Source organism: Manacus candei, unplaced genomic scaffold (genome assembly GCF_025592945.1).
Source record: "Manacus candei isolate 608988 ecotype Guabito, Panama unplaced genomic scaffold, ASM2559294v1 h1tg000106l, whole genome shotgun sequence".
Classification (NCBI taxonomy): Eukaryota; Metazoa; Chordata; class Aves; order Passeriformes; family Pipridae; genus Manacus; species Manacus candei.
In genome coordinates this window covers 656,825-669,762 of record NW_026138154.1, presented here as the reverse complement: position 1 = coordinate 669,762, position 12,938 = coordinate 656,825, and the positions used below count along the sequence as shown (strand labels likewise).

The following is a 12,938-nucleotide window of genomic DNA, read 5'->3' as shown; positions in this document are numbered from 1 at the left end:
TGGGATAATTACCTAACCAGGATCCTCTTCAGCAACTGCTGATCTCCTTCTGAGTAGCCAGGCCAGTCCTTCTGCACTTCTTTGTACACACAATCCTTCAGTGTGAAAGTGCTGTCCTTGGCACTCAAATTTGCCACCTGAAATGGAGGTAATCCGTAAAAACATCATTAGGGTTTAATTTTCTCACTTATTTTAACAAACAAGAGCTAAGACAAAGGCAAATTCTGAGCAGACTTAGCAGTTAGCAGTGTCAGAGAACAAGGACTTCAATATTTCACTTCCTAATCATTAAGATTATTTAATCAAACTGTGCCTTTCCTTCTGCCTTGTCACTGCAATAATTCATAACGAGTTCCTAAAGCACATCCAGTTTAGTGGGGAAATAAGTCATATCTAAAAAGATTATTCAGCTTGGGTAGCCTGGACCAGCACAACAGCAGTTTATGGGAACACCTGGAAATAAACCCTAATGGGAACAGGCAGTTCTCTTATCACACCTGTGCCACAGCCAAAACAGGGCAGTTTATGGCTGAGAGAGGAACTCTCGTGGCAATAATTTAGTTAACAATTGCCAGGAGATATTTCCTCACTGAATGAGCCAGGAAAAGAGGTGACAGAGAGCTGCTTTCTCAGAGAGGAGAATGCAGATCCACTGGATTGCACAGAGAACTTATCCAAGGGTACTTCAGGGCAAGAGCAGAACCTGTGATTTGCAGCCTGGGCACCGCGGGGAGCTCGGCACGCGCTGCCTGACATTTTATCCAGTTCCACCCCGTGGAGTTTCCCCCACAAAGCCCTGCCTGGGTAGGAAACACTGCTGGAACAGGCAGGGTTAGGATTAGGATGGAAACAACTGGTTCAGAGTTATCCCACTCGGATCAGTCTTTCCACAGCTCGACTGAAAATTCAACTTCTCGCTGCTGCTGGTTACACATCTGAAAAATCCAGTGTTGGAACAAGGCAAAGAGCCCAAATCAGGCTTCAACTGGTAGTGAACCTCTCTCAGGTGATTCACAGAGTCATGGAATGGTTTGGGTTGGAAAGGAACTTAAAGCTCATCTCATTCCATGGGCAGGGACACCTTCCACTAGCCCGGGTTGCTCCAACCTGGCCTTGGACACGCCCAGGGACGGGGCAGCCACAGCTCCTCTGGGCAAACCTGTGCTTGCAGAGCACTGCAAGTTTAAGAAGAAAATAAAGCCTTAAATGTGTGTTTGAGGAGGGACACAGAGGCCCAGGTGCCAAAAGCTCTGCCACAGCCAGGCTGATCCACTGGCCAAGCCAGCAGTTGCATCCCAAAATTCCCTGCCTGAGCCCCTGAGCTTGAGGGACTGTTACACCCCTGAAACTGGGAGATGTTTTTACTCAGTCCATGGAGTCCCTGTGCATCTGCTCTGGGATTACTGTTCTCCAGGGCTCCCTCTGTTCAGGAGATGGCTGTGCTTAGGGATTCCTATTATCCACACAGCAGCAAAATGCCTCAAAAACAAGAGAAGGAGTGGAAAGCCTCGAATGAACTGAAGATGCTGCTGATTCCTCTGCTTTTGCTTCAGGGAGGCTACGACCAAATGTTAAAAAAAAATATTAAAAATCTAGGCAGTTCAAAGCAAAAAAAAAGCTGCACAAGTAACACAGCAAACTCTCCTGATAAGAGAAAAATAGAAAGCCCAGTTATCAGTTTACACGACCAACACTTTGTTTTTCCTTTCAAGTTCCTGTCAGCTTTCCAAAATCCTGAGCCAAAATACAAGAAGAATTTGAGCCGTGTTTTTACACCGAGGTGTCCCTGTAAACACACCCCAGAGACAAAAGCAAAGCCAGGGTTCCTTTTTCAAGAAGGCCTCCCAGAATTTCTCCTGGTTCTCCTGCCTGTTTCTGGAGCCCGGGAAGAACCAACTCAGGGATTTTCCTTCCCTCCACGGAGCCTGAGAGCTGCTGCTACCTCCTTGTTTTGCTCTTGTGTGGGACTCTGGAAGCTCCACCCCGGCCCTCCCAAAAATAGAAACCTTGCAAAACGAGGCAAAAAGGCCGTCAGGAACACGGAGTCCTGCGAGAGATGCAAGAGGCCTCACGAAACCCACACCTCGACGGATTTAGACGTGTGGAGCTTTAACACAGCCTGTAATTTTTAGCTTATCTTGTGTCTGCTGGTGGATGGGAGGGGAGCCCTGGGAGGGAGGGCTGAGAGGGATTAACTTTTACGAGCAACACACACACACACACACACACGTTTCCAGCCAAATCAGCATTTAGGCCGATCCGGGGCCGCACGCGCCGCTTCCCCGCCGGGGCTCCGGGGGAGCATCAGGTCCAGAGGGATCCTCAGGAAGAGGGTTTCTAGTCTGAAAACCTATTTATAGCAACTCAAAAGGTGCTCCAAAAGAATCCCAGCGCTGCTGGAGGAAAAAAAAAAAATTAAGGGGTTCCAGGATTAAACGTCTTAAAGGAAGGAGCGAGTTGTGCCAGCTGGAAACTGCCCGGGTTTAATGGGACCTGCCCTGTGCCCTGGAGGCAAACTGAGTCCTGTCTCAGGGTTTTTTCAGCTCTGGAAAGGAGTAGAATGAAAAAAAAAAACCAAACAAACAAACATCAGAATATTTTCCAGGATATATTCCAATACAGAAGAGGGCAGCTGCAGCACTTAAATAAATAGCCATGATGCGTTTAAGAAAGCAATAAAGGGATTTACTGCAAGGCCTAAAATGGCACCTTCAACGTGACTCCCAAGTGTTAGGAACTGATTCAGCTTGGAGACAGCTTTCACACTTGACATACAAATAATGTGCTTGGCAAGAAGCTGCATGATCTTCACACCTAACCAGTGGCACCTCCAAGCAGGAAAGGCTCAGAGCAACACAAAAAAAAACAAAAAAAAAGAGAGGGGACATCTTTTCCTTCACATAGAAAAAAAACCAGGTACCAACACACAGCGTTGCTCCTTTACGTCCACGAGGATAAAAATACAGACACTGACAGGTTATAACAAATCAAGGAAGTTGTAGATCCTCTGTCAGACAATCCTCCCCGTGACCAAGCAGAAGTGTTCCTCTGACAGGACTGATCTGGTGAGCCAAAATCATCCAGCTTGGTTGCAAACCCCCCCTGACCCTGCTATCTCTGCAACAGCACCCTGAGCTGGGAACTGTGTCACCCACGGCCTTTAGAGACACACTGAGCTGCAGTTTGGAGATAACAGGTTAAGACTGACACGGGAGGGGTTCTGAGAAGACATTTCCCTTTACCTAAAAATCGTTGCCTCCGTCAAAAGAGTACAAACCTGTTGCAGAAGGTTATCCAGCAAATCCTTGTCCTGCTGAGAAAGTCCATCCTTCTGCAATCTGAGAATAAGTTCAGGTTTCTTATAAGGCTTTAGTGCCAGTAAGTGCACAACCCTATCTTTGAAGGGTCTCTGAGAAATGGCACTATTGCCTCTCTTTATTGCACTGGCAAGGTTGACTGGCGTTGGGCGCTTCCTGGAGGGAACAGCATCGGAAGCTCCTGGTGCAGGTTTACGCACCTGAACCTTTTTGCCTAAAATGAGATGAGAATAGTGAACTGCAGCAGCCACCTTGCAAAAGGCCAGTGGGCTGTCAACACTTCAGCAGGCCCTCTGAAGTGCCACGAGATGACAAGGAAGGACAAAACACAACCAGCACAACCCCCTCTGCTCCGACACAGGAACGAGCATCCCAGGAGTTTTATGGCTCATGACAAGCTCGTAGCAAGTAAACAGCAACACCAAGCTCTGGAAACCTGAGTGTTATTGGCCACCAGCTCACATAAAGCTCCCTTTGTTTGCCAGCTTTTCGTTTATCCCAAGTGCACGTATCCCCACGGTTAATCTAACTATTTTTTTTCGCCCCCCCCTCCTCCCCTATGAGAAGAAAATTCTGCATTATTATGTAGAAGAGTGGAAATACGGGAGTGGAAAGACCAGAACTGGTCAACGAGCGGCTCCCCTGCTGCTGAGCTCAGCAAAAACCCTCCTCCAGCAGATGTTTCTGCTTTTAGAACAATAGGAACTTTATGGGGCTGGGTCCACCTCCCTTCCCCCTCCAAACACGGCCCCATGAATGGGGCTGACACTGGGCCATCAGCCTATTCATCAGGGTGCTGTCTGTGCTCATGGAATAACCCCTTCTGCCCTGGGCTAAGAGCTGCTTCAACCCTCCAGTTGAGTTTTCAGAGCACTGAGAACGTAAAGCTGCCTCCAAAGTGCACCTGGGCCTCCTCAGTGTGGTTCCTGGATGCCGACAGCACGATCCAAGAGTTCCTTTTTCCCATTCCCACCGACAGACAGACCCTCACAGCAGCCCCAAATCAAAGAACTGGGCTCTCCTGAACACAGAAGCGAGGGGTCTCACAGCCAGCTTCCTGCCACCAAACCAAGCAAAATCTGGGAAGAAAAGGGGGCAGGTTCCAAGGTCTGGAGGCCGTGGAGGCACAACCAATAATCCCCTGGGCTGGAGGGAAAGTGACCTTCGCCGGGACAAACAACACCCGGCGCTTCCTGCGAGAGCGTCTCTCTCGGAGGTTTATTCCAGGATGGCACTTCTCCACTGCTAGGAAGCCACGTTCCCAACTGAGTCATCTCAAGATACTGGGGATTGTCTGCACTGTTTGTTCGGCTGAGCTCGGGTTGCGTAACCCAGGCCCCATTTCCTGGCTTTTTTTTTTAATCACACACCACCACGGGGTTGCTCTGAGCAAACCAACCTCCTCGTCAGGGCTGAGCTAAGGTGAGAGAGGCAGGACAGCAACGATTCCTGCAGTTCAGAACATCCCCCAAAATCCAGAGGTCAACTGGGTTTTTCTTTGTTTCCAGCAATTGGGATGAGAGAAGATTCGTCAGCTTTCTAGAGCTCCCTGAACTGTTTGCCAGGTCACGAACAGTAAAAAACACACATTGGGAGGTTTCCACTTGAGGCTGCAGCCAAAATGTGCAGTGATAGGAAAAGAAGAAAAAAAAAAAAAACCAAAACAAAACAACTGAGTTAAGCCAGAACACAAAGGATCTTAAAATATTTATGCAGGTGCATGGGTATGGATGCACACACACGTTTAGTGTGGATGTTAAGCACACACATCCCCTGCAGCTTTTACCTGCAGGCATCTATTTACACATGGATTTACCCAAGTGCCAGTTCACATCTGCGAGTTCTTGCCGCTCTCCAATTTCAACATTTCCTATAAATTTTTCCACATCTGAGCTGCCTGGAATGACTCCACTGCCGCTGAAGTGCTGAGCTCCGTGTTCTCATGGAAATGTGAGAGCCAGTGCTGTCCCTCCAGCCCGGCCTGCCGGGAATGGGAATCAGCTGATGGTGCTGGCACACCGGGAATGTGCGTATCCCACACCAGGACTGTCCTTTCCAGGCTCTTCCTTCTTGGACCAGTGCTCCCCCCCTCCTGTCTTCAACGCTGACATCTTATCTAGGAGCGGCCACTGCTTTCACACAGCTCCATTTGCAGGGCAGTAAAAGGTTTTAGCAGGGGTATTTTTAAATCAAAGAAGTTCTGCTCCGGCTCCCCGGGAAGCAATTTGCTTTTGAGAAGCTTCTCCCTCACGAGCCTTAACTTCATGCACTTACTGTAATGTTCTCAAAGAGGAGCTAAACAAAATAATCTTCTAGTCTACAGGAAATCAATGCATTTCCTTCCTGATTATTATCTCGTTTCTCAGCCTTTGAGCACTCTGCCAGTGAGTCAGGGTCAGTTCTACATTTTGCAACTTCACCCTTCTCATCACAGATCCTCTGAGCAGAGACTGGCTACAGATCACATGGGCTGCAGGAAAAACAGCTGCCTCAGAAAGAAAAAAATAACCAAACTCTGCTTTCTGCTTCGTGTTTGTGCCCTAAATTTGTGACCTGAGGTTAAGCAGCCTAAAAGCTGGGTCTCTGCAGGCTCCTTGTGATATTTGCCATGGTTTTACTTCCTCTCCTAAGGTTTTCCTCCTTGCTGTCCCAGCGAGATGGTCTGTTCAGGCTGCAGCACTGCTGTGGTCTCTCTGTTCATTAACACGACCCGTGGCACGTTCTGCTCTGGAGTGGGCACACACCCCAGCTGTGTGGCACGTTTTAGCTGAGCTGGCCATGGGCACAGACACTGTGATGGGTCAGCAGGGTGCTCCCAGCGTGACAGACGTGACCTGCAGCCAGCCAGGGATGTCACTGCACACACACGGCCCCGACAGCGCCGCGCGCAGAGTCCCACCGTGGTTTGGCTGGGAAGGGACCTTAAAGATCACCCAGTTCCACCCCCTGCCGTGGGCAGGGACACCTTCCACTAAGACCAGGTTGCTCTGAGTCCCATCCAACCTGGCCTGGGACACTTCCAGGGACAGGGAAGCCACAGCTGCTCTGGGCAGAGCCCTGAGGCGATGATGGAACCGTGAAGGCGACACAACACAAGGAGAGCAACACCCTAAACCAGACACCCCCTAAGGAACCACCAGAGACTGCCATGGGCAAGCAAACAACGTCAGCAATGGCTCCAGAACCTGGAGAAGAGCCCCCAGAATGGAGAGGGGGCTTACCTACGTATCTCCCCCCGGGTTTGATGACGATGGCGCTCCGGCTGCGCGTCTCCTCCTCGGCCTGTGCCATGCTCTGCCTCGCCTTCTGGTAGGAATCATCAGTAGCACACACAGTGATTTTGTCCTGTATGCTCCCAAGGCAATCCAGGTGGATATTGCCATTGCTGAGAAAAAAAAAAACAAACCATGGAAAAGATCCTTCTGACACTGCAAATGACACCGGGGGACAACTGGGGTTGTGCCAGTTAAATATTAGTGGGGGACGCAGAGGAGCTGAGAGGGAACTCAAATGCTTCCAAAACTCAGGGAGCTCAGGAGGGAACTCAGATGCTTCCCAAAACCACGCTCAGACAGACGAGAAAGTCTCTAAAAATGAAGAACACGTATCGAGCTTTGTCCAGGTTTGTCAGGGAAAAGATGCCACGGAAGGTAAGTTAAAAAAAAAAGGCTGGGTTTTGTTTTTTTTTTTGGAGGTACCACTCACCTGGACACATACTGCTGGATGCAGTCAAAGCTCCCCTGGGGGCTGTCCTTGCCAATATTTGAAAGGTAAAACGTGAAGGTCCTCACTTCCGTCGGTCGGTCGGGCCTCGGGATCGCGATGTGCTGTTGGGGAGAGGGACACCATCGGTCACCTGGGTGCCCCAGGCTGACACAGAACCCTGTTCTCCTGCAGCCACGGTGCTTTTAGGCATTTTGCCACCCACTGTGCAAGTAAAGCACCTGGATTTCTGCACAGGAGGGAGAGGAGGGCAAGAGGCTGCGAGGAGAATTCGAGTTATCCCACTGTGTGTGGGGCAGCACAGAGATGTGAGCAGGGACTTGCTGCCTCTCTAACAGAGCCCACAATAACCTTGCTCTAGGAATCTGACCCAATTCTATTGATTCAGGCTCAAAACAGACTGTTTATATTCAATTTAGAACACTCAGGGCTTGTTTCTTTCGAATTAGTGAGCCAGCACTAAACATAGCACCAGCCAGGTCACTAGGTAGCACCCTTCTTCTTTTTTAAGATATTATAATTCCATAACAAGATTTCATGGCTCACAGTAGAGTGTGACGCTGCTGCTAAATTAAATATTTAATCAAGCATTAACTGTGCTCCTCAGACAACTCCACAGCCATCCCTGCATTGTTTTTTCCTTCTTCCCCCTCACCCCGAGCCATTCATTTTTCAAAAGGGAAACTCTCTCTCCCCCCCCCCTGCATTTGGAGATCCAACGTAAATGTCAGCCTCTGAGCTCTACTATCACATCAATATTTGATAATTAAGATGGCTCCCAGAAAAACCAGACAGAAGGAACATCAGTTGCAACCTATTTTGGGCTGCACTCAACCGCACGGGTTTATATTTACCCGGATTGCCACATAAATGCAGAAAATACACACTCCCAGCAAAACCATCCCCATCTGACTGGGCTCAGGAAGGACTGCTGCCGGGACAGGAGGGGTTTTTGGGTGGTTTCCTTTTGACCTCAGATGTCTCCAGCAGCCTGGGAGGCGACCCAGAGCATCTGTGCCCCTCTGCTAAACCACAGGGATGTTCTCGGGCTGAGCCCCCGCAGCGTCTCCCTGCCCTCAAACAGAGCTCCCTTCTTCCAAAGGCAAGCCCAGGAACCCCGAGTTGAGCCTTGTTTTATACAGAGGGACGAGTTATCCCCAGGATCTGGGGTTAAAAATACTTGGGAGCAGATTTGGGGGGGATGTGGGTGCTGCTGGGCCCTCCCTGAGGAGCCCCGTTATCTCCCCTGCCAAACGTGCAGCACCAGCCTCGAGCCCTTTTAATCTGGCCCTGCACCCTCTGCCCCCACCCAGGGCAGGGGAAATAAAATTCCCTTCTGCTTTACAAGAAGAAAAGTCCTGAAACCAGCAGATTGGGGGTATTTTTGCAGATTAATTCAATGGGAACGGGGAGAAAAGGTGAATTCAAGGGGGTCGTTCCCCTTCCGGAGCTCTCGGTCAGGGGATCGAGTTGTGCCCCAAACAATTTGAGTTTGTAAAAGAAAAGTTTTCCTTCCCTGTGAGAGGGGAATATTTGCCCAGAAAATTCCCACTATTAGAACCTCGTAATTCCAACTGCTCAGATCTCACACCACTGGCTTTAAAAAAAATCCCACTGCACACGAAAGTTAACGGGATTCCCCGGAGGAAGCAAAATAGGAAAGCAACCAAACCATATATTCACACACCACAGAACTTTCTCCTCGCTCCTGATTTTACCATTGGGGGAAAAAAAAAAATCAGCTGCTCCAGGAGCCCCAATTTGGGCATTTTTGTAGAGTTTTTGCAGCTTTTTAAGAGGATGGAAAAGGAGGCAGGAGGCAGAGTCACTCCAGTACTGAAAAGTGGAGTGTACGAAACCCGGGGCCGTTATCTAGGAATTATTTTTAGCTGAAAACAGAAGGTTTCTCAAGCCACCAAATCAGCATGGGGACTGCTTTGAGGGAGCCCTAATTTTGGTGCTGAGCCCTGCACCAGTAACCAGAGACACTTAAAAATAGCTCGGTACAGATGTGACTTCTGTTTCCCCTCTTTCAAGTAACATTCATCTGGGTAGGGAGGGCTCTGAATGGAGATTTTTCACCTCCCTCTATTAATACCAGCACAACTTCAGGCCCAGAAACTGGGAGAAACATTGTGTTTTCCCATCACAAAGCAATGGGATTTTTTTCCCCCAACAGTCACGTTAAAAAGCTCCACCAACACACGTGGTTTGGGCACCTGAAGGGGTTTTTTTTTTTACCCCTTTCTCAGTTCAGTTCCTTCCCTTCTCTCCCCACCGAGCACCTGCAAATTTCACCCAACCTGAGCTCTGATTCTGAATGCCTTTTTGACCAAAATAGAAGCTTTTTCAGCCTTTCCTTGCCCAGTTGTGCATAACTATCACTGCTCGTAACTCAGGCTCTGAAATTCTAATTTATGTGCACGTTGAAACGAGCGAAATGCTCAAGAAATGGGCATAAAACCTTACAAAACCATCCAAAATAACTCACTTTGTGATGAAAAACTAACAGCCAGGTGCTGTTCTCAAGGCATATCCACGGTCCCATTTTAGCAGCTCAAAGCAGAGCAACACTCTGCTCGTTACAAGCTGGTTACTAGGACTGAAATTGTGATTATTCCACGGAATATTGCCCTGCAAAAGCCATTAACAAGACCAGCACTGCTGTAGAGAAACACATCCCAGGTTTTTATAAACTCCTGAGAGATTCCATCCAGACCAAGGCCCATGCAGGAGGATTTTGTGCCTTGCCACTGGAACAGCTGTTTTATTTTGGGCTGGAACCCAAATCCTCCTTTTCTAAAACACCTTCCTGACCTGCTGTTTTATTCCCAGCAATTCCCTCCCCTGGTTAATTAGTGTATCAAACATGAAAGCTGCTTTTCTGTCTATTAGCAACTGAAAGCATCCCTGACACTGGAACAGGTAAAAAGACATGGACACACTAATTTAAAGGCTTCTGGAGAATTAAAGAAGCAGCACATTCCTATATATAAAATAAATAAATAAATAAATAAATAAATAAAACATTCTTATTTTAAGTCCTGCCTCCCCTAATCATCAAGCAAAGCCTTCTCTTCTTGTGAGGGGGATATTTGCACAGAAAATTCCCACTATTAAAACCTCATAATTACTAAAATCTCACCCCACTGCTCTGAAATCCCACGTACAAAAGGTAACGGGATTCCCCCAGAGCCACCTTTTTTTGGGAAGCAAAACAGGAAGGCAACAAATGGGGGAATTAAGGAACAGTGGAGGAAATGATTTAAAAAATAAGCAGCTAAACAAAATATGTTTTAATGGCATCATCTGGATCTGAGAGCCTGTGAAATTCCTGGAATTCTCTCCGGAGTCCAGTTGATGGAGGATCCCTGGAAAGCATTTCAAGCCTCAGTTCCTAAAAGCAGGAGAATCCTGAGAGTCCTACCCTTAAAAGCAGATGGTTCCCCAGCTGCCAGCTCCTTGTCATACCCAGGAAAAATAATCCTGAAGGGACAAAGAGCTCTTTTTTCTCTCTCTGCTCCCATGGAGCTGGATCCTGCTCCCTTCAAAGCTCTACCTTTGGCCTTTTAACTCGTCAGGGCAATTAATTAACGAGCTGAGGTCAGCCCTGGGTGCCACATCCTCCTCCCACCCCCTTTTCCAGGGGCTCACACAGGTAACTGGCAGCTCTCTCACCCCAAAAAAAGAAAAAAATCCTCTCTGGAAGTTAAGGGCTCCAATACAATAAATATTGATTTTTTTGTGAGGACCACGTCGTCTGAAAATATTACTTGCAATTTGAAAATATCACACATAATTTGAAAATATTCTGAATTACAATAAGAAACCACGGCCTTTTCAAACAGTGGTTTTTTTGTTAAGCCTTGTCCACCTCTGATCCACGTGGAACCCAAAGAGCCTCAGGGCAGGGGAGTGTTTTAAAGCTGTTCTCCCCTTCCTTTTGCTAAGTTTCCTTCAAGTTAAAAAAAAATATACATATCAAATTTGATTTTGCCAGATTTTGATCTTGACTTGCAGGGAAGTTTAATTCTAAACAAAGTAAAAAAAAAACCAAAAAAACAAAAAACCAAACCTGGAAATTGCTCCTTTCTGTATTTCCCAGGACGAGGAGCTCTGTATTTTTCTTCTGAACTTACAATAACAATCATGTCTTTCCTGCTGTATTTTCTGTGTGCTATTAGTGAGAATAATGTCACAAAGTGGTATGTGGGCAAGGCCAAGGTGCTGGATTTAGTGGCTGCTTAATTCAAGCAACTTTCTGAAAGTTTTAATGTGCCAGTGGCATAAAAATAAAAACGAGAAGCTCTTCATAGCTGAGTTCAGATTCTTGGGGGAAAGGAAAAAAAATATTTAAAAATTAAAATTCCCCTTCTTTATGCAAAGCCTAAAGCTGGACACAGAGAGAGGGGGGGTTTTTTATAAATAAAAGGTATTTAAATGACATTTTTCAAGCTCACTGAAGAGCTGCATGGCTTTACCAGCACCACCACCACGTAAATCTCAACGTTGTCAGCAACTGGCACCACGGAGCCTTTCCAGGGGCTATAAATACCCTGGAGTTCAGGCATCAGAGCAGAAGTTGGAGAAATAAAACTCTTAAACAGAAAACAACTGCTGGTACTCACAGGAATGGCACAGGTATGTTAAATAAAGCTTCAAAAACTCGGGATTTTTGCTGCTGGAAATAAGTGGGAGCCACAAAGTCCTGCTCTGACTCTCCCAGGTGTTGCTCCCTTGGGATACAGGTGAGGTTTCCATGGATTGCTGTGCTCTTTTCCTTGTCCTACCCATCAGCACGGCCTTCCAAAGCTGGATTTCACCTTCCAAAGCTGGATTTCACGTGGGTTTAGCAAGGTAAGGGAACAAAGGGGGGGAAAAAAAGCTTTCCTTGGACCTCTCAACCTCTCCCTTTCAGCAATTGGAGCATCATCATTCCTTGAGCTGGAACAGCACAAATTCCTGCCATCAGCTGTGGAATTCCCAAGGCAGTCCAGGTACACAAACTTACCCCTTGGCTTCCTTGAAACTGGATGACTGGTTTTGACGTCACAGCATCCTACAAAAAAACCAAAAAAAAAAGCAAATGAAAAACCAAAAATTACCTCAGAGAAACGTAAAAGCTCCAACATTTGCCACCAAAAAACAGCTCAGCTTGATTTTTTCCACCTGTGTTTTTTTTTTCTTACTTTATAACATTTTTTAAAGGCAAATTTAGGGAAATACAGAGCAAGAAAAGACAAAACCTCCTGAGATAAGAGATTTATACCTAGAAAAGGGATAAAATCGAGGTGACCTTTGGTGCAGAACAGCTTAGAGGTGACACTTCATTCCTCCCTACACCACATTTCGGGCACAGAACAGCTCAGCTGAGTCTCTCTCTGGTGTTTATATAAGTTTTGAGTTAAAAAAATGGACACTTGAAGGGAAAATTTATTACAGATCTCGGCCCGAGGAGACGCGAAGCAAATTTTTTCCAAGAGAAAGCTTGGAAAAGCAAACTGTTGTTACGTTGCCTGTTTCAACAATCAGCCTCTTCCTCCAGATTCATTTGCTTACATTTAAAAAGTCATTTTCCTGTGAGCTCTAAAACCCCCTCAAATCTGCTCCAAACTGCCCCAATTTCGGCCTTTTTGCCCCGGGGTGGCTCTTTTTGCTTTGCTGTGGTTTTAGAGATCACGAAGGCTTTTGAGTTCCAACCCTCACCTGAGGTTTTACCTACAGGGAAAGAAATAACAGACCCAATTCAAGCCAGGTTAAGTTTTGTTTTCCTTCCAATTTCAGCAGAATTGGGGCTTTTGCAGGTTTTATTTCCTAAATGCCACCCGACATTCCAAGACAGAGATTGTGCTCCACCGGGCTCCCAGCTGTGAAGCCCCTTTTTCCAAAGGGATAAAA

At 47.1% G+C, this 12,938-nt stretch overlaps 1 protein-coding gene across 1 annotated transcript in view; it reads right to left on the bottom strand.

Moving 5' to 3' along the window:
• The window catches only part of ELL (elongation factor for RNA polymerase II), a 54,578-nt gene that overhangs the window by 14,971 nt on the left and 26,669 nt on the right, over positions 1 to 12,938 (bottom strand). The window contains exons 2-6 of the mRNA XM_051769371.1: positions 12,052 to 12,099; positions 7,023 to 7,144; positions 6,539 to 6,702; positions 3,278 to 3,531; positions 13 to 137 (exon numbers count right to left, since the gene is read on the bottom strand). Coding sequence (XP_051625331.1) covers positions 13 to 137; positions 3,278 to 3,531; positions 6,539 to 6,702; positions 7,023 to 7,144; positions 12,052 to 12,099 — 713 coding nt within the window. The remainder of the gene's footprint in view (positions 1 to 12; positions 138 to 3,277; positions 3,532 to 6,538; positions 6,703 to 7,022; positions 7,145 to 12,051; positions 12,100 to 12,938) is intronic.